The following is a 21,650-nucleotide window of genomic DNA, read 5'->3' on the forward strand; positions in this document are numbered from 1 at the left end:
GATTATAGTGTTGGATTTTGAAGCTGACCCCTTCATGAAAGTTGTAAAGCTTATCACTATAAGTGATTGAATTTTTTTTTTTTTTTTTTTTTTTTTTTTTTTTTTTTTTTTACATTTTTTTACACTTCTACAATAATTATTATTAATTTTGGCCTCAAATATAAAACATTATTCATGAGGGTTTAGGGCATTTTAAAAATCTAAACGATTATGTAAGTGTAACCATTATCTACTCGTGGAGGAATAATGATGAATCACGAGTGTTTATATATTCTTTCACTTATTTCATACTTGTATGTATGTCTTCTTAGTTCTTGCCTATACCAATACTTTTGGACAACAATATGTTAAGTAAAATTTATCCTAGTAATGATAATAAGGAACTCTCATAATAAAAATAAATAATGACTAATTTTTTTTTAAACTTATATAGAATAATAATAGAAAACTATATATTTAATACAGAATATATTGTATATATTAATATGGCTATCGTATTTTATACTAAATCTTTTAGTAATTAAACTTTAAAATTATCAAAATAATTTTTTTCTTAACGGGTTAAAATGGGTTACCCACGTGTTACCCGTGTGTATACCTGTTAAGAACCCATTATTAACGGGTTTTTAACAGGTCATTCGATAATGATCTGATTAGTTATTGTGTTGACCCGAAACCTGTTATTTTCGTGTCGTTTTCGTATCGTGTCAGAAACTGCTGGGTCTATATGTTTTTACATATTTTCTTATGTGCCACTAATTCACTACAATATATTTAGGTACGAACATTTCAGTACACTAGGTTAGTATAATATGTTTAGGTATGAACATTTTGGTGCACTAGTTTAGTATAATATATTTAGGTATCGACATTTTAGTACACTAGTTTAGTATCATATATTTAGGTACAGAATTTTGCGGTACACTTACGTTTTTGCATATTTTCTTATGTGCCACTAATTCACTACAATATATTTAGGTACAAACATCTCGGTACACTAATTTAGTAAGAGTGCTATTAAGCCCACCCCATTTGTGTTATTTCCACACCCACTATAAATTGATACTCTTAATGACAAATTTATCCTAGTATAATATGGCATTTAAAGGCCTAAAACCAACCAATCATGTCTTGCCACATAATTATTAGTTATATTGATTCTTTTTAAACAAATTATTAGTTATACTGATAAAAATAAAAAAAAAACTAAAATATCATAAATAAGAAAAAGAAAAAAATATCATGAACCCCACAAGCTTTCCTGGGGAAGGAAGTTCAGAAATTAAACTTATCAGGAAGAGGGTGAATTTGGACTTGATAAAGAAAAGCCTCGAGGCTCACAATAAAGCGCATATTGTGGAAGGTGTGATCAAGCTTCACCAGAGAGCAGAGCAAGTTAGTCTTCAAGACTATTATAATGTTGAGATAGATGAGGAGAGAAGCTCATAGTCCAGATTACATTAGGGTACTGACAGATCCGACACTTGTTGAACTCTGATCATATTTGGTGTTTTGGAACAATTTGGATACCTACCATATACTGAATTTGGAGGAATTTAATGTTAAGGAAAGCTAGTGCAGCACCAAACTATGAGTGATGCTCTTCCAATTTAATCACACTCTCTCTTGTGTGGTCTGAATTCAAATTGGAAACAATAGAAATTAGGTAGTCGAGCGGTTTTCGAGATGTGATGGTGTTGCGATGGTTGGCGATAGAGGAGGGGCGCTTGGTGTTGGGGATTTGGGGAGTCGATAGTGACAATTCTGTAAATTTTCTGGGGAGAGGGCTGCTACTGGTGATATTTGGAGTTCTTGGGTATTTTCATTTAGTGATATATATATATATATATATATATATATATATTTTTTTTTTTTTTTTTTAATTTGCAATTATTTTTTTAAAGCAAGAAAAAAAGGAATATGTAGGGTTATTTTAGAAATAATGGTGGGTGGGAAAAGAGTTGATGTATTTTTTCACTTTTTATGGTGAGTGTAAATATAAGGTAGGTGGCAAAATAAGACATTGGAGTGGGCATATCACCACTCTTTAGTAAAATATATTATGACACGGACATTTACGTACACTAATTAAAGGAAGTAAAATAAAATTAATGAATTAAATGTGTATAATAATTATAAATTTTAATGTAATGACATTAAATAAGATATATATTAAATATTAAAACAAAAATATAATATGAATTTGGATTAAGTACACATTAGAGGATTCAAATCAATATTCAATCTAACACCAAGTTTTTATTGAATTTTAATCTTCTTCAAGGATTAAAGTTAAAAAACCCCTTTCTTAAAACATTTTAAATAAGGAAAAATTACACACAAAGCATACTTTTAATACTTAATTTTATATTGAGACAACACTTTTTAAACTTTCAAGGAGAGATAAAAGTTAATACATGTGATAAATGACATTGACATCATTGCCTCCTTTTTTTTTATTTTTTATTTTTTTTAAATTTTAATTTTTAATTTTAATTTCTTTTCTCTAGAATGTAAGTTACACAAATACCCTATACAAATTGTTTATACTAAAAATTGCCATTAGCAGTTGGAGGATATGAAAGCGAGTCTGTAGTTAAAGGTCTCTTGCCTGGCAATTTGGTCATCCCATTTCTGCGTACATTCTTTATTTCAAGATCAAACATTTTTTCCTCAGTTATCTCATCGAATTAGAATTTTTTATGAATTTTGAAGGAAACAAACCGCCAATAAGACTTCCACCCACCCAACCCACTTTGCTCCGCCGTCGGCAAACCGTCAATAAAACTTCCCCCCCACCCAATCCACCACTCGCACTCCCATATCTCATTAGTCCTCACCCTGCCAAGCCCCTTTCTCTCTCCGTCTAAACTTCCACACTAGGTTCATATAAGAGGTTTTGATTCAAGTCACTACTTATCACCACCTTTCAAATTTTAAATGTGTTGGGAGACATCAAAACCAAGTTTGAAATGTGCAGCAAGACACGCTGTTTTAATTGGAATATCTTAATTGGTTTATAAAATTAAACTGTAAATTAGACAAAGAAAGAAAAATTAAGAAACGAAAATTGAAAGAAAAAAATGAGTTAGTTTGGTGGTGAAGGTGGAACCACTTTGGTTAAAGGTGGAGACTCTGTTGCAATCTTGCATGAAGACGGTGAAGGGTGATGGAGGTGAAAACAATGGGCCCAAAATGGATAGCTTTCCAGTTTTTCGTACTTTTATTTTACTTTTCTTAAAATGGCCCCGTATTGCAATTAAATGCTTTAAGTTGCGGAACAGGTGTCCAGCGACTTGTGCAGGACCCTCTATAGCAGTGAGTTTAGCTAGCAATTCTCTTTTTTACATTTACGGTGATGAAAACAAAATATTTATATTTACAGGTTATAATGATTATGCAAAAATGATCGAAGACATGTTGAACTAATTTTGCAAAAATAGTCGAAGACGGGTTGAACTGATTCTGCATAAAATGCAAAAATGATCGAAGACGAGTTGAACTAATTCTACAAAAATAGTCGAAGTGAGGTTGAACTGATTCTGCAAAAATGGTCGAGGGGTTAAACTGATTCAGCAAAAATGATTGAGGACGGGTTGAACTGATTCTACAAAAATAGTCGAAGACTGGTTGAACTGATTCTGCAAAAATGGTTGAGGGGTTGAACTGATTTTGCAAAAATGATTGAGGATGGGTTGAACTGATTTTGTAAAAATAGTCGAGGATGGGTTGAACTGGTTCTGCAAAAACGGTCGAGTAGAGGTTTAACTGATTCTGCAAAAATTGTCAGAACTAATTGACTTGATTCTGCAAAAATGGTCGAGGAGGAGTTGAATTGATTCTAGTAATAAAAGGATATAAACTGAATCTGCATATAGTTTCAAAATTGATTATGCAGAAATAGTCAAGGATAAGTTGAGTTTTTAGCACATATTAATTTTATTGGAGTTGTGAGGGTTAGTTTTTATTTACAACCATAAAGCCTTGAGGGTATGGTTGGTATTTTAAAATATTGTTTAAATATTTTTAGGCTGGGCTTTAGTAGTTTTTATGTTTTTTTCTTTCATTGATATGTTTAAAAACTAGTAGAGTTCATTGAAATATATTTGAATTTTTTGTCTCTCTATATAAAGCTCCCATAATAACGAAGCCAATGTTTTAAAAATTAAACATCCATGAAATCACAAGCATTAAGTGGATGTTATTATAGCGAAAACAAATATTGAAGCTAATTTTCACTCATGGTGATCTTTTAAGATCTAAGTTCCTAAACCAACCCCTTTTAGCCAACAAAATTGCTTGACAAATCGATTTAGTTATTCAGCCAAGTTGCACGCACCTAAAATTGCCCACTTTAATATTTGTCCGTGACCTAGTAAATGTATGATGATTTTCAAAATGTATGATAGTTATGTGAAACATTTTAAACGATTTTCAATTTAGGATCAATTTGAAATCACAGTTTTCGTACTTGAACCCTTTTTTGTCGTTTAACCCGTCGTTTTATTGCTCAAATTATAGCAAGGTGTACAAAAACAACTATGCTAGGCGCTTGGTGACTTTCTTATGTAAATAACCTACCACATTACATAGTTTTGAAACACAAATAAGGTCGCTCTCTGCCTCTCTGTTTCTTTTCGGATGCAAATTATACATGAATATGATTTAATTTAGTCGTCATGTGGCCTCCTTTTGTAGTCAGCCCCGGGCTCATGATCCTTGTACCTATTCTTGACAGAGTCGACGTTAGAGTCACCCACGGTAGCTTCCTCTGTCCCATCGTATGTCTTGTCCACTGTCTGGCTGGCCACACCTTGCTCCGCCGCCTTCAGCTTCTCCTCGGCCATTCTCTTGAACTCCTCAGCCGTAGAAGATGCTCTCTCTTCTATATCTATGTAGCGGTGGTGCTCTCCCTTGCTCCCTTGGCTGCTATATCTCTGAATTCAAAATTCAGATAGCATAGCAATCAAGTCCCAATTCCAACACTGACCAGAATGAAAAGTTCCAATTCCAACTGATTCACTCAATCATATATAGTACAAATATCACCACTCAATGAATGTTATCTTATTTTGATTCAAAAGATCATTTTTCTTTCGATTCGAAATGTATCATAATTCATGAAATTTGAATTCAAAACTTGCTACAGTAAACCAGAGAATATTGAAATAGTACAAGTGATTTTGCATGTCGCCTCATGCACTTTTTTGTTTGTTTAAAGATGTAAAATCAACGAAGAATTAACATAGATTGAACAAATTAGAAAAATCGACAAAAATAAAGAGGAAAGTGCAGAATAAGAAATCACGAAGTTCAAATCATTTCCTTATTAAGTAATTTGCTTAAAAAAATACAAACTATAGCACAATTAATTAGTTACTTTGACGCAAAACATGTGTGTAAATCATTCATAATTTATGAAGTAAATGAACAAGTGATGAACCGAAACTAACCTGCTTGGTTGTGTAATGACATGCTGCTAATGACTTCAAAACCGTGGATCTTGACCTTGATGGGAAGGTGTGGAGAGTAAAAATACGGCCTGCCATCTTGAAGTCGAACGCACTAACTAGCTTTTGATGTACTAATTTTCCAGATTGCAATACAAAGAGAAGGAAAGGAAGTGCCAATATATGGATGAAGGTCAGAAATGCAATGACAATAATGCAGAGGTAAATGCCAATACACGCGTCTTCTCTTCTGAGTCATGTCAATGATTTATATAGACACGTGGTCCTGTGTAAATTTGCCATGTCATTTGAGGCATGCAAACATTGTGACCATCTTTTGTTTCCCTTGGGATGTGTGGAAATTTGGTCCCCCTGTTGATTAGTGATCAGAGGATTAACAACACTTTGTATGAAAATATCTTAACCGTGCATTACCCCACCACATTCACAATCCCCAATTTTGAACAAAATTTGGATTTCGAAAGTGGAGGCCAGATATTTCGTAAAGTGTGGTTAGTATTAAACATAATAGTTTTGTTGATTGTTTTTGAGACACTAGAAGTGTAAATGGTTTATGTATTTAAAGCATCCTCACTTAGATGTTTTTCGATATAGAAATGAAAATTTGGCATGCTCAATTATTGATAGATTTTCAACTTTAGATTATTTTCACATTTGTAGTTGGGGCAAGAAATAAAAAATTATTGCTAGATAAATTGGTGAGGTTGAGCTTTAAGGGATTTGGAATTGACATTTGTTGAATCTCACATCGACCAGAGGAAAAGGAGAAAAGCAATTTAAATAAAATTATCTCACTCTAACTAACACCAAGGTTTTTTGTAGTAAAACCTCACACCTGACTGATTGTGCATGTGGTAATTAATAAGTTGGGAATATTATCGGTGTTGATAGAGTGGGGCCCTCGGCCTGTCGACTTGAAAAATTCAACATGGTATCTAAGTCAAAGAGCAGCCCGTACTACCATGTGATGGGTGGTCCCCTTGGCCTTGCGCGATGATGGTGTGCCCTTTGGCTCCACGTGGTTGCCGATGTGTGGATCACAAAAATGGGGTTGGGGATAGTATCGGTGTTGATGGAGTGGGGCCCTTGGCCCCCTTATAGGGTGAGTCCTCTTAGCTCCATGTGGTTGCCGATATGTGGATCACAAAAATTGGGTTGGGGACAATATCGGTGTTGATGGAGTGGGGCCCTCGGACCATCGACTTGAAAAATTCAACGTGGTATCAGAGCTAGGGAGCAAGCCCTTACTGCCACGTCATGAGTGGACCCCCTTGGCCTCGCATGATGATGGGGTGTCTCTTGGCCCCCGTGTAGGGTGAGTCCCCTTGGCTCCACGTGGTTGCCGATGTGTGGATCACAAAAATGGGGTCTCACGTACGGGGGCGTGTTGAATCCCACATCGGCTAGAGGGGAAGGAGAAAAGCAATTGAAATAGATTTCCCCATTCTAACTAACACCGAGGTTTTTTGTGGTAAAACCTCACACCTAACTGATTGTGCATGTATTAATTACCAAGTTAAAGGCAATATCGGTGTTGTTGGAAGTAGGCATTCGCCCGTCTCTTTGATAATTGTACAACATTCAGTTGGGATTTGGACCTCAAAAGCTTACGCAATTGAAATGTGGTATAAGGGTTGCGATTGATGTTGTTCACAATCCAGTTCAACACGATCAGCCTAAACATGTTAAAATAGATAGACATTTTGTCCAAGAAGAATTGTAACCTGGATTAATATGTTCACCGTTTGCTAAGCGAGGATCAACTGGCAGATTTGTCCTCCGTTTCCTCATTGGTGGAGTAGTAGAGTTCTTAATTTTTGGAATTGTTCGTGCGTAAATTTGTAGTCTTAGTTTGGTCACCTCTCTCTTCTAGAATCTAGAGTCCTGTGTGCCATGTGAGATAGTTTGGTTATTTGGAGTATTTGGTTCTCAACTTGCAGTTCCATGCATGGAAACAGGAGCTGGGGCTTTCATGTTTTGACGATGCTGTTAAGAGTACGAACAATGCCATGCACATGTAAGTTTATTTTATTTGTCTATGCACGTAGCCCATATTATAGATGATCAATTTCCTTTCATGCGATCTATATGTATTTGTTTTTTAATTACACTATTTAAGCCCCAAGTTTAAGAATCTACTAGGAATGTACATAAGAATTTATTTCTAAATATCCCATTCTATGAACTAAATAGATCCTAAGAGGAACCATTAAACTATTTATTAAACTCTAGAAATCCCCCTAGATCTTTTGTTTGATGGAAATCCAAGTACCATATGACCGATCTTCAATCTAAATTAATCCTCCCTTGCTAATTTGATGTTACTTGAATTGATGATTCATGGAATTATTGACCACTTCTACTGCTTTTATTAACATACTAGTGTAGAATAATTCTAAATTAAGGACTGAACTTTGATAATTCAATAATGGTGGATAGTTTGAAGCTCTTTTTCTCTCCTCTTTGGTTAAGGCCTGCAAAATGAGGTGAAAAGTCGCCTAAACTGGGGCTACGGGTTCTAACAGTGGACGATTGGATTTGCATGACTAAACTTTGACTGTCGCAATTCAAATGTTCAAACACATGTCTCTTTATAGAGTTGAGTTTACATAGACAGGGATAAATACCTATTCCTTTTAGATTTTGTCCGGTGTGAAATCTTACCCTCATGCTGACATGGCATCCTGTGAGTGGTCAAACTCATGCTGACATGGCATCCTGTGAGTGGTTTATTTTTAACCATTTGGAGTCTCGCAAGACTTGGGAATGAAGTTTCGATTCTTTTGTCTAATTTGCATTTTAATTTTTGTATTCCCTTCAGGCCACGATTACAAGTATCAAAAAACAGATTCCATGAGAGTAAAACATGCAAAATTACACATAAGCAGAGAGAACACTACGAAACGTCAATGCCAGTAAATGGCTTGTCTACGAGGAAAAAGGACAAAAAATTCCAACCGAATTACCAATTTATGTGTACAATACATGAAAATACAACACTAATACCCAATATAAATACTGTATATCACGAAATATACGTGCACACTCGGACGGGGAAAGACAGAGGGTATAGAGTGCACACAAGTTCCAGAACTTAGTCCTGCTAATAAGTAGGGACGTTTGGATCGACCTCATGCGCCCAGCCCTCCAGTCCTCCGATGATGTCTTTGGCCGATGTGAAACCCATCTTGTGGAGACACTGAACAGCCCTTTGAGAATCGTTACCCCTTCTACATATTACATATACTTGCCCACCTGAACCAGAATCAGTACCCCTATGGTCTTCCTTTTCCTTTAAGGCTGAAGTTATTTCTGGTAACCGAGCTTCCAAACGTGGGAGCGGGATGTTTAAGGAATTGGGCAGAGAAACAATCTTGAAGTGATGTTCTGGACGAACGTCAACCAAAACATGTGCCTCGCCACTAACTAGTTTCTCCTTGTACTCTTTACTATTTATTCTGGAGTCTGGCTCAAGTAGGTTTAACTTCAAGGGTAACTGCATAGAGCAAACAGCAATATTGTGTTTGTGACCAGAAAAATATACCAGTTCTCATTATACGGTGAAGAATCCAATTATACATTTAAAAATCAGATACTTCAAAATCCTTCAAGAAAAAAAATTATAAGACAAATATATACCGGAGTCAGTGGAGACTGAGTGAAGTTTTCATAATCAAATTCTTGAAACTGCTGCTTAGAGAATGGTGCATTCTCACCACACACTACGCACTGCAGTGACCTTCCTCGAATCTTAACCTGCAATGAAAATAAAATAAATAAAGCACACACCAGCAGAAAAATGTGCCATATCTGATGAGCGAGAGAACTCAACTGTGAATCTAGTTCATCTTCAGTTCTAAAAGAACAGAACAAATCCAGATACCAAAAAGGGAGGCAACAAGTCCAGGTAGTAGGATGATATCCATCTTCTTATAAGACTTTGGTACAATTTGATTTGAAATTGAACATGTAATCTAATATTTAAAGAATTGAGAGGTGGTAAGGGGAAGGAAGGACGAATGGTCATTGTGCAGGAGGTCCATTGGTCGAAAAGCCTAAGGGTTCGTTTGGATGTGCTTTTAAAATAACTGAAAGCGCTCACCAAATGTTTTTGGAACCAATCCTTAGTAAAAATGCAAGTAAATCCTGAAAAAGCACATAAAGTGCTTCCTGGAAGAAGCACATAACTGGTGCTTCTTGCTGAAAGCACTTAAAAGTGCTTTTGGAACCCAAAAACATTTTCTCTAAAAACACTTTTAGCCATTTTAAAAACACATCCAAACACGTCTTAAATAACTAACATACTGAGGTTACACTAATACAAAGCCACTCTGGCTTCAACAATTCTTGTTCCAAGACTAATGCATTCATAAAATCAAAGCAAATTAAAGTCTAGGAATCACAGCTGGAAGTAATGTCAGGTACAGGACAAAGAAGCATACATTTCGTATCCGTCCTGAAAATGCATCAAATAAAAGCATGCGTTCTGAGAGTGGTTCGCCAACTCCACTTGCAATCTTAATAGCTTCTAGGGCTTGAAGACAGCCGATGACACCTGGAACTGGAATGATAGAGGAGTAGTAAGAAAGAAGGACTTGGTTTCTCAAGTAAGGAATGAAATACTACGTGAGATACTTTAAATCAAACAAGATATGAATGATGATTAAACTCCTGATTACCAAATTTCCTCCTAACCACCATGCAAGTCATCAAACTACTCTCTCTTCATAAAACATTTCACTTTGTACTGCAGCAGACTGGGAATATTAATAGGCATTTTTCCAGCAGTTCATAACTTTGTATTCCATGATTTTTTAATATAAACAATTTATTGACATACCAATGCCTAGGACACCAGCGTCAGAACATCTTTGGCATGCGGTTGTAGGTGGTGGAGTTGGAAATAGGCATCGATAGCACGGACCACCATTAAAATTGAAAACTGTGAGCTGCACAAATATATTTGGAGTAAATACTTGGAATCTTTAACATGATAAAATACTGCAAATGACAATTTATACTACCTCATTATAGACAATCATATATTACAAAAGGACCAAATAAGATTTCTACACAATGTACCTGCCCTTCTAATCCCACTGCAGCACCAGATACAAGAGGCTGTAAGAGTATATATGATACCCATTAGTACTTAGTGGAGAAAATTGAATAAATGAGTAAATGGAAAGTTAAAACAATACAAGAACAGCCTACAAATCCATACAATTATATATACATATACTTATATGTTGCAATCATGAGCTAGTAATGAAAAAGGTAACACATAGTGCCTTTGTAACATCATCTCAAGGAGCCAATGTACCTTCCCTATCACCACACAACAATCGCTAATCATGTAACGACTAGGAGCATTGTCTGTTGCATCTACGACTATATCATATCTTAGAGATGTCAACAGTTAAGGATGATACAATATTTCAGCAATTTGGGACCAAAAATAAATATGTAGGATTGTTTGTAAAAGTGTATCTCTGAATTACGATAAAGAAACAAAAGAGAATTAAAAAAGTGGAAATTTTCAAGGATACTTGCTTATAATTTCCAAAGCATTGGATGTACGTAATGGTTCTTGGTACTCCAGAACCTGAATAGTGGAGTTAATCCTGGGATATGAATCCATGTTAGAATGATGCAAAATAATTATGCTAAAACAGGAGGGTTTCAACCAAATAAAAAACAGAAGAGTTTTCCTGTTAGAAGCAATTGAATGAGTGGACACAGCACAAATTTCTTTCCAACAAGCTTCCAACTCATTGAAAAAAAATTACCCCCTGTCCCTGTCCACAGCCGCCTCCCGTTAACTCGACTGCTAAATACCCCCTCCTCTCTTCCTCTCTGGCTTTCTTTTGGGAAGAGAGAAGAGGGGAGGGGAGAAGAAAAGGGGGGGGGGGGGGGGGGGGGAAGGGGGGAAGGGTAAAATTGGAAGTCTAAAAGAAAAAACTTAGTGCTCGTTTACTCATTCACCTTCTGAGTGTTAACAGAAGCCCTCAAACAGAAATTTTAATAGAAAACAAAGGTTAGTGTATCGTTTGAAATACTAATTCAACATAGGTCATTCTTTTACGCTGAAAAATAACCAAAAGACAAACATACGAATGACAAGCCGCTGCAGCAGATTTCACTTTTGGCTGACCAATAAAACCTTCAGTATGGATAATCTAATAAGAAAAAAAAAAAAAGTAAAAATTCATTAATAAAGTGAAAAAATATCCACATACATTCGCTCACGCACAAACTCTGCCTAAAAAACACACTTAAGTGTGGCTCCCAACAGTAATTTAACTGAGCATTACCAGTCAGCATTTATAGCTTATATACCATTAAATACATGATATTAAAGTTAGTGAACAATATGAAGAACAAGAATAGGAACATGATTTCCAACTTGTACCTGTCTGTGCATATTATTGAGCTCAACCACATCATGATCAACGATCCCCAAGCGGCCTAGATACAGTCCCATTACAAGTATACAGTTCCCGAAAATAATAAGAGTTCAATTTCAGTTTCATGGTATCAAATCATCATAAATACAGTATCTATAGCAGCCATTGTTAAAATCCCAATTATCTGGAAACATTACCAACACCACAGGCTGCAAGATACAGCAGGACAGGCGAGCCTAACCCTCCAGCTCCGACCACCAAAATCGATGACTTCAAGAGCTTTGACTGCCCTGAGCCAGTTAGGATATAAGCCCAATTAGAAAATCCCAGCCATTAAAAAAGATGCAAAAATCATCTCATCGTTTACATAGATGTTATATGAATTAATTACAAAGCTCAAAATTCATTCTTTCATCTCAATGCCTCAACTTTTATTTATTTTACAAGAATATGAGGCCTCGTTTGGCATCTAGGATTGGATTGAAATACATAACCCACTAATTCAACAAGTATGTTGAGGGAAGAAATAAAAAACTGTGTCCAACTTGAATGTCGAAGACAGATTACTCATTAAGTAAACTTATCCATTTCAATCCCCCAAAATGGTAGAATTACAATGGACAAGTTTCCTTCCTGTCTAACCCCTTTAAATCCCACAAATATAAAATCATTCACCACTCCCTTTAATCCACCTTTCATATAAATATAGTGGATTATCCATTCCAATTCAATTCTAAACACAAACGAGAACTAAGTTCTTTTGTGACAATCACTTCGTTTTAAGTTTTTAGTTTTTTATTTTTGATTTTTAGTTTTCAGTACTGAAAATAGTTATTAAACAAGATTTAAGTTTTCAAAAAATTAAAAACAAAAACTGAAAACGAAATGGTTATCAAACGGCCTCTAAAATTACTACTAGAAGTGAACACTTTTGGATAATTCTAGACCCTACTTACATTAGAAAGGTTATAACTTTGTAACTTATGCATGCCATACATGTACACATACATACTACACATACACACACATGGGGACTTGTAAAATTACCTTGGACTCCGAAAGATGGGAGCAAGAGGTGGCGACTGTAGCGGTGAATCATCTGAGGCGACAAATCGTGACCATAGCCCGAATCAACGGACGGTATATGGGGAGGACAAGAGCCATTAGAAACGCTGCCGTTCGGTTTCTGAAGGGTAATCTCTCGGAGCTGAGCTTCGAGGGCCGATATTTGGCGCTCTATTTCGCTCTTACTGGCCTTCAAGTCTTGGAGTTGGCGAAGAATCACAGAGGCCTCGCCGCCGGGATCGGAATCCATGGACTCGCAGTCACAGAGAGTAAAAGCTGAGCTGAGCAGGGAGCTTTGGAGGTTTGGAAGAGCCGGTCGCTGCGCGCGAGTCTCTGCGGGTTTTGTCGATGTTTCACTTATAAGGGGCAATCCTGTCATTTGGCTCATTCGGTCAAGCCGTCACGTCCTTGACGCCGTTAAAACTTAAAAGCCCTCTCTCTCTGGTTCTCTTTTCTCCCATTGTGCAAAGGGTGGCGTATGGTTTCGCCTATAAAGGGCAATCTTGTCATTTGGCTCATTCGCAGTTAAAATATTATTAAAAATTAAAAAAAAAATTGAAATATTAAAATAATAAAAATAAAAATAAAAATAAAAAACCCATCCATTTTTGTCTTCCCCCACCTCCACCCCCTTCTCCCCCACCTCCTGCAGCCTAGAAAAAAAGAAAGAAGAAGAAGAAAAAAATCCATCATCATCTTCCCTGACCCCCCATTCCCTGCAACCCACCCCTTTCTTCCCCCCTCCTGTCTTCCCCTTCCTTCCTCCTCCACACCCACCCTTGCACCCACCCTCTTCCCTCCTCTACACAAACCACTCCTTAAATCCACACCCATTCCTCCCATTTTCTCTGTGCCCGATTTCTCCACCCGCAGAATCGGCAAAAGACGGGATCTGCAACCTACCCCTTTCTTCCCCCTTTAGTCTTCCCCTTCCCTCCTCCTTTGCACCCACCCTTGCACCCACCCTCTTCCCTCCTCTACACACCCACTCCTTAAATCCACACTCATTCCCCCCATTTTCTCTGTGCCCAATTTCTCCACCCGCAGAATCGGCAAAAGACGGGATCTTGGGTGCAGCAAAAGGGGGATCGGGGAAGATAAAGATGGTTTTTTTTTCTTTCCTGGGTTGCAGGTAGTGGATGCGAGGGTAGGTGCGGAGGAGGAGGGAAGGGGAAGATGGGAGGAGGAAGAAATGGGTGGGTTGTAGGGAAGGGGCTCGGGGAAGATGAAGATGAGTTTTTTCTTCTTCTTATTCTTCTTCTTTCTTTCTAGGTTGCATGGGGTGGGGGGGGGGGGGGAAGATGAACATAGGGTGGGTTTTTTTTTTCTTTTTCTTCTTCTTCTTCTTTCTTTCTAGGTTGCAGGGGTGGGGGTGGGGGGGGAGAAAAGGGTTGGACCGGGGGGGTGGTTTAATAACTTTTCTTTAATTAATTATTATTTTAATAATTAAAAAATATTAAATGATTTTTTTTTAGTTTTTAATAAATATTTTTTTAGTTTTTTAATAGAAAATGTGCCACGTCACAAGCCACACCAACATTTAACGGAGGAATTGACAGACAACTGGCGGAAGGTATGACATTGCAACAAATTCAAAGATACGTTATGACATTGAAACGTTTTAAAGACGATGTATGAAACTGTTAATGACCCAATAGTTGAGGTAATTATGTGTAATTTACTCTTTATTAAAACAAACACACACTTACAAAACAAACAAAGCCCCAAATTATTCCTATAAACAAACAAAGTACGGGCCTAAAAACAAAGAAAATGTTATAAATAGGCAAAAGTTAAAGAAATAACCTTTGGCTAGGGATATGAGCGAGGTTGTTGCAAAATATTACACAAAATGATTGCAGATTAGAGAGAAATAAGAGGATACTGAAAATATTCCAACTTATCTTTCTTTTCTTATTGCTTTTGTATCATATATTTTGAACACTCGTAGTGCTCTATTTATAGAGTAACTACTTTGAAAACTTACAAAAACTTCACTATTTAGCATATGAATCTTTAATGTATACATGGGGGCAAACATACCCACTGTTCACAACACTCCCCCTTGGATGCCCACATATCAACATCAGTTGCCTCGTTAAAACCTTGCTTGGAAAAACCCAGTGGGAAAAAACCATAGCGAAGGAAAAAGAGTACAACTTTACCAAGTTTGTTGATATGGTGTTGAGCATGCTTATGTTGCCTCGTTAAAACCTTGATAGGAAAAACCCAGTGGAAAAAATCCTAATTGAAGGAAAAAGAGTACAACATGCATGTATTATGGATGTTCCCCCTGAATTGTATCTCCCCCTGATTCCGCATTCTTCAAATTTGTAAGCTAACTTAATCCGATTCCCTGCACTAACTTCTGAAATGTGCACTTTGGTAGAGATTTGGTGAACAAGTTTGCCAAATTTTCATTGGAATGGATTTGTCTGACCTCAATCACTTTGGCATTCTGAAGCTCACGTGCACTGAAAAATCTTGAAGATATGTGTTTAGTTTTATCGCCCTTGATGAATCTTTCCTTCATTTGGGCAACACAGACTACATTATCTTCATGGATGATAGTTGGATTGTCTGTCTTTGAAGGTAGACCACATGAATTCCGGATGTGATGGATCATTGATCTTAACCAAGAACATTCACGACTTGCTTCATGTAAAGCAATTATTTCCGAGTGATTGGAAGATGTAGCAACTAATGTTTGGTTTGTTGATCGCTGTGAAATTGCAGTATCTCCATTATGAACACATATCCATTTTGTGAGCGGGCTTTGTGCGAATCAAAGAGGAAACTAGCATCTGCATATCCAACAAGAATATGGTCATTTGTGGATTTCTCTGAGTAGAAGAGACCCATGTCTGTTGTTCCACGAAGGTATCGTAATACATCTTTGATTCCCTTCCAATGACGAATTGTTGGAGCATAGCTATACCTTGCTAACAAGTTGACTGAAAAAGCTATATCTGGTCTAGTACATTGTGCTAAATACAATAAAGCACCTATTGCACTCAAATATGGTACTTCTGGACCAACGACCAGTTCATCATCTTCCTTTGGACCTAATGGATCTTTCTTAATGTCCAAAGAACGAACAACCATTGGGGTGCTAAGTGGATAAGCCTTGTCCATGCCAAATCGCTTCAGTATTTTTCCAATGTAAGCTGATTGATGGACCAAAATTCCATTAACACAATGCTTGATCAGCAGGCCAAGACAATATTTTGTTTTCCCAAGGTCTTTCATTTCAAATTAGCTTTTCAGATATTCAGTAGTTTTATTGAGCTCTTCAGGGGTTCCAACGAGGTTCATATCATCGACATATACTGCCACTATAGCAAATCCAGTATTTGATTTCTTAATGAACACACAAGGGCAGATGACATCATTGGTATATCATTCTTTAATCAAATACTCACTGAGACCATTATACCACATTCGTCCAGATTGTTTCAGCCCATATAATGATCGCCTTAATTTAATTGAGAACATACCTTGTGGTTTGTTAGTTGCTTAAGGCAACTTAAGTCTTTCTTTGACTTTCATATATATGTCAATATCTAATTCTCCATATAGATACGCGGTGATGACATCCATAAGTCGCATGTCAAGTTTTTCTGAAACCACCAAACTTATTAGGTAACGGAACGTAATTGCGTCTATTACAGGAGAGTATGTCTCTTCATAATCAATTCCAGGTCCTTGTGAAAAACCTTGTGCAATGAGTCGTGCTTTATACCTTGCAATCTTGTTTTTCTCGTTGCGTTTCCTTGTGAATACCCATTTATAATCCACGGGGTTTACACCAGGCAGGGTTTGGACTACTGGTCTAAAAACACTTTGCCTTTCCAAAAAATTTAATTCTACATGGATTGCATCTTTCCACTTAGGCCAATCTTGTCTCTGTTTGCATTCTTCAACACAGCGGGGCTTAATGTCATTGCTTAATATAATTTCAGTGGCTATTGCAAATGCAAACATGTCGTCGATGATTATTTCATTTCGATCCCACAATTTATTAGTACATGCATAAGTTATGGGTATTTCTTTGCTTTCATGTACTTCTGTCTCTTCAGGGACAAATGTCTCATCAAGGACATTTTCTTTTTCTGGAGGTATAGAATCATGAATTGTGGATTTATCATTCATTTTCTTTTCCTGAATGATTCCATTTGGGTTCAACTGTGCCCTTATCTTTCTTTTTTGAGGGGCTGAATCTTTTGAACTTGGGGGTTTACCAAGCTTCAGGTGTGCACTAGATGAATCATTCGCTGCTACTTTATTTTGTCCAATAGGGACATCAATTCTTGCAGGTGCATTTGCAGCTGGTATATGTGACTTTGTCACTTTCGAAGCATCATTAAATGCATCTGGCATTTGATTAGCAATACTTTGAAGATGAACGATCATTTTCACTTCATTTTGACATTGAATGCTTCACGGATCAAAATGAAACAAGGTGGGAACAACCCATGTCAGCTCTTGCTGTTCTTCTGGAACAGTTTTTTCTCCCCCTATCGACGGGAAGACTGCCTCATCAAAATGACAATCAGCAAAACGAGCTGTAAACATATCACCTCTCAAGGGTTCCAAATATCTAATAATAGATGGTGAATCAAAACCCACATAAATTCCCAGTTTTCGCTGAGGTCCCATTTTAGTACGTTGTGGCAATGCAACAGGCACATAAACAGTATAACCAAAAACTCGTAAATGTGAAATGTTTGGCTGATGTCCAAACACGAGTTGTATTGATAAGTATTGGTGGTTGGCTATAGGTCTCAATCGAACCAATGATGCAGCATGTAAAATGGCATGTCCCTATGTAGAGACTAACAATTTTGTTTTCATGAGCATAGTGCGAGCTATTAACTGAAGCCGCTTGATAAATGCCTCTGCTAAACCATTTTAAGTATGGACATGAGGAATAGGGTGTTCAACATCAATGCCTAGTGCCATACAGTAATCATCAAAGGTTTGAGATGTAAATTCACCAGCGTTATCAAGTCGGATTGACTTAATAGGATGATTTAGGAATTGTGCTCGCAACTTAGATATTTGAGCAAGAAGTTTCGCAAAAGCTACGTTTCGAGTAGACAATAGGCAAACATGTGACCATCGGGTAGATGCATCAACCAAAACCATAAAATACCGAAATGGTTCACAAGTTGGTTGAATAGGCCCATAGATATCCCTTTGAATTCTTTGCAAAAATGATGGGGATTCAGCATCAACCTTTAGTTGTGATGGTCTAGTTACCAACTTCCCTTGAGAACAAGCTTTGCAAGGGATATCATTTGAGGTAGTAATGTGTCTTCTCAATAATGGATGTCCATTAGAGTTGGTAATGATCCTACGCATCATGGTGGATCCTGGATGACCCAGATGGTCATGCCAAAGCATGTAAACTTTTGAATCTATGAACTTCTGGTTCATGACAGCATGTACCTCAATTGTCTTTATGTATGTATAATACAATCCACTCGATAAACCATGCGACTTCTCCAATATACGCTTCTGGGTATCATTAGAGGTAATGCATAAATATTCCACATTTTCTGCACTTTTCGTTTCAATGTGGTATCCATTTAGACGTATATCTTTAAAACTCAACAAATTTCGATTGGATTGAGTAACGTACAACGCATTCTATATGAACAATATTGTTCCATTTGGTAACATAATCTGGGCTTTTCCTGAGCCTTCAATTACATTTGATTGCCCTGATATTGTTGTTACCTTTACTTTTGCAAGTACCAAGTTCGAGAAATACTTTCGATCTCGAAGTATTGAATGCATGGTTGCGCAGTCTGTAAGACAAAAATCTCTGCCATTGTTCTTGTTTTGAGAATAACCATAATTTTTATCCATGTTCTCTGAGTAAAGAAATTACAGTTAAAAAATAGTTTATTCATACTGGAATACTACTTTTATTGAATTGAAAATGCGAGCACTAAACCACAAGTACAAATAACAAGAGTACATTAAACATAAATGATTTAATCGGACCCATAAACTTCATTTCCTCTTTCAGTAATAAAGTCTGAAACATCCAGGTGGGTTGTATTCAATTGTCCTGATAAATTGGACATTGGATCAGGTATTTCCATTGGTTGAGCCTGGTCGAGGAAATTGGTCTTGATACCTTTCTCCTTGAGGGAGGCTTGATATAGATCCACCAGATATTTTGGGGTACGATAGTTACGCGCCCAGTGCCCATTGCCACCACACCTATAGCAAACTCCTTTAGGATTTCTAGGAGTGTTCATATGAGCCTTGCCTTTCTGGCAATTTGCATTCTTAAAGCTCGGGCCTGTATTATGCCTTGGAACCTGGTTGTGAAACTGGACACCATGGTTCTTGCCTTTCCCATTCCACCGACCTCGCTTGTGGCTGTGTCCTCGTTTGTAATTATTACCACGAAAGGATATGGTATTCTCTTCAAGGGAAGAATATTCACTTCTGGGAATGGTGCAGATCCAGTAGGCCGGGACTAATGATTCTTCATCAGAAGCTTATTGTTTTGCTCGGCTACAAGGAGTACATATATCAGCTGGTTGTACTCAGTAAAGCCTTTTTCTCTATACTGCTGCTGCATGAGCACGTTTGAGGCATGAAATGTGCTGACAGTCTTTTCCAGCATATCTTCCTCAGTTATTGTTTCTCCACAGAGCTTCAACTGGGAACTAATTTTGAACATTGCAGAATTGTATTCAGCCGTCGTCTTGAAATCTTGGATCCTTAGGTGAGCCCATTCATAACGAGCCATTGGAAGAATCACCATTTTCTGGTGATTATATCTATTTTTCAGTGCCTTCTAGAGGGTTAATGGATTTTCAACTGTGAGGTACTCGCTTTTTAGTCCCTCACCAAGGTGGCGATGGATAAAGATCATGGGCTTCGCCTGATCTTGAGAGGATGCACTGGTATCCTCCTTGATGGTATCCCCAAGATTTCCTGCCTCCAGATGGATCTTGGCATCCATTACCCAAGTAAGGTAGTTCTTTCCAGTAATATCCAGGGCGACAAAATCAAGTTTTGCCAAGTTCGTCATTTTCTTTTCTGAAAGAAAAAATGAGGTGTGTAAGAACTTGCAATAATATGTATTCTGGAGGAATATATTGTTAGAATTTCTGGTTCTTACAAATTTTGATCTTTAGGCCAAAATGATAAGTACTTGAATCTTCAGGCTCAAGATTTACATGATTAATGAGAAAGGCGATTGTACTGCACCATTTTCATCTAAACAAATATAGGATGGGCGATTAATTCCGCACCACTTTAAACAACAGGAAAATTTAAATATACAGAGCAGAGTGGACTATTATACCACACCACCTAAAATTGCGATAAAATTTAAATATGCAGAGCAGGGTGGGTGATTATTCCACACCACCTAAAATTGCAATAAAATTAAATAGCAGGCAAATTTAAATATGCAAGATAGGGTGGGCGATTATACCACTCCACCTAAAATTTGCAGTAAAATTAAATCTACAGTCCAAGATAGGCAATGATACCGCACCATTTTGGATTGCATAAATAAACATTGGGTTAGTAGTCAAGAGTTACACCAAACAAGAAATCAAAGATATAAGTAACTGTTAGGTTGAGAACTAGAAGTAACCATGGTGCATACGGTTCTTCGCGAGGATATATCTAGCAATTGAGGCAGATGAAGAAGAAGAATAGTAAAAACCTTAGAGGAAGCATTTTTTTTTTCTTTTTGGCGAAGAGAAATGAGAAAATGTTTTAGGGTTAGAGAATCGTGCTGACGTGTTATAAATAGGCAAAAGTTAAAGAAATGACCTTTTGCTAGGGATAGGAGCGAGGCTGTTGCAAAATATTACACAAAATGATTGCAGATCAGAGAGAAATAAGAGGATACTGAAAATATTATAACTTATCTTTCTTTTCTTATTGCTTTTGTATCATATGTTTTGAACACTTGTAGTGCTCTATTTATAGAGTAACTACTTTGAAAACTTACAAAAACTTTACTATTTGGCATATGAATCTTTACTGTATACATGTGGGCAAGCATACCCACTGTTTACAACAGAAAACACAGAAAATGAGCCCAACAACGGTGAAGTCCAAACACAACAGAACATCCGAGAACCATCCATTGATTGTATACTAATGAGTTAATTTGGTTTTATAAATTTCTTAATTGCCAGAAAAAGAAAAAAATTAGGAAGTTTTGTGTTAAAATTGGTTGTGCTGGGTATTCTGTGGTGTTTGAACAACTTGCCTATTAGGTGTTCGTGAAAACTCCTCTTAATATCAGAAGCAAGGGATTTCGGTGCAAATTTGAATGTGGGGTGTTAATATTTATGTATGTATGCATAGGTGTGTTATACATGTGGAGATGAATTTTAGTGATTTTTTGAAGTTAAATGGTTGTTGTCAGAAGGTAACTTGCATTTTTCTAGCAGAGTAATTAATCGAAATAAGATTTCATGCAAAAATACAGAAGATGTTGCATCACCTTAAAAATACAGAGTTTGGTTAATTATCTCAATCCTAACTCGTGAAATATAGAATTGTGAAAAGCTTTTTGTCTACGTTACTCGGTCAATCTCATTGTTTTCCACTGGAAATTTAGTTAATTGTTTTCCGCCGGAAGTATGTGGATAATAATATTTGATCAAGTTGGATATTGTATGTGTGCATTTAGGCACTCATAAAAATGTTTTGAGGA

The 21,650-nt window shown here is 36.8% G+C and overlaps 3 protein-coding genes across 3 annotated transcripts; all 3 read right to left on the reverse strand.

The window, feature by feature from the left end:
* Positions 1-4,521: 4,521 nt before the first annotated feature.
* On the reverse strand, positions 4,522-5,674 carry LOC137716589 (uncharacterized). The gene is made up of 2 exons (XM_068456036.1): positions 5,454-5,674; positions 4,522-4,937 (listed from the first exon to the last, which is right to left on the reverse strand). The coding sequence occupies exons 1-2, from the start codon at positions 5,547-5,549 to the stop codon at positions 4,671-4,673; spliced, it is 363 nt and encodes a 120-aa protein (XP_068312137.1). The 5' UTR covers positions 5,550-5,674; the 3' UTR covers positions 4,522-4,670.
* A 2,698-nt stretch (positions 5,675-8,372) lies between these two features.
* Positions 8,373-13,361, reverse strand: LOC137715518 (adenylyltransferase and sulfurtransferase MOCS3). The gene is made up of 11 exons (XM_068454867.1): positions 12,926-13,361; positions 12,076-12,168; positions 11,884-11,939; positions 11,586-11,650; positions 11,021-11,095; positions 10,795-10,873; positions 10,554-10,592; positions 10,312-10,420; positions 9,914-10,032; positions 9,111-9,227; positions 8,373-8,967 (listed from the first exon to the last, which is right to left on the reverse strand). Exons 1-11 carry the CDS (start codon positions 13,329-13,331, stop codon positions 8,575-8,577), a joined length of 1,551 nt encoding a protein of 516 aa, XP_068310968.1. The 5' UTR covers positions 13,332-13,361; the 3' UTR covers positions 8,373-8,574.
* A 5,584-nt stretch (positions 13,362-18,945) lies between these two features.
* On the reverse strand, positions 18,946-19,730 carry LOC137714479 (uncharacterized). The gene is made up of 2 exons (XM_068453685.1): positions 19,510-19,730; positions 18,946-19,408 (listed from the first exon to the last, which is right to left on the reverse strand). The coding sequence occupies exons 1-2, from the start codon at positions 19,728-19,730 to the stop codon at positions 18,946-18,948; spliced, it is 684 nt and encodes a 227-aa protein (XP_068309786.1).
* Positions 19,731-21,650: the final 1,920 nt, after the last annotated feature.

This window comes from Pyrus communis, chromosome 14 (genome assembly GCF_963583255.1).
Source record: "Pyrus communis chromosome 14, drPyrComm1.1, whole genome shotgun sequence".
Lineage (NCBI taxonomy): Eukaryota > Viridiplantae > Streptophyta > Magnoliopsida > Rosales > Rosaceae > Pyrus > Pyrus communis.

What these genes read in the sequence shown, in the direction of transcription:
- LOC137716589 (XM_068456036.1), bottom strand. Translation starts at nt 5,549, where the DNA reads ATGGCAGGCCGTATTTTTACTCTCCACACCTTCCCATCAAGGTCAAGA. An exon ending in GTCATTACACAACCAAGCAG is followed by an intron (nt 4,938 to 5,453) that starts GTTAGTTTCGGT and finishes TTTTGAATTCAG; the next exon opens with AGATATAGCAGCCAAGGGAG.
- LOC137715518 (XM_068454867.1), bottom strand. Translation starts at nt 13,331, where the DNA reads ATGAGCCAAATGACAGGATTGCCCCTTATAAGTGAAACATCGACAAAA. An exon ending in CAGTGGGATTAGAAGGGCAG is followed by an intron (nt 10,421 to 10,553) that starts GTACATTGTGTA and finishes ATATTTGTGCAG; the next exon opens with CTCACAGTTTTCAATTTTAA. An exon ending in CGCTGGTGTCCTAGGCATTG is followed by an intron (nt 10,033 to 10,311) that starts GTATGTCAATAA and finishes CTATCATTCCAG; the next exon opens with TTCCAGGTGTCATCGGCTGT.
- LOC137714479 (XM_068453685.1), bottom strand. Translation starts at nt 19,730, where the DNA reads ATGGTGATTCTTCCAATGGCTCGTTATGAATGGGCTCACCTAAGGATC. An exon ending in AGAGAAAAAGGCTTTACTGA is followed by an intron (nt 19,409 to 19,509) that starts GTACAACCAGCT and finishes CACCATTCCCAG; the next exon opens with AAGTGAATATTCTTCCCTTG.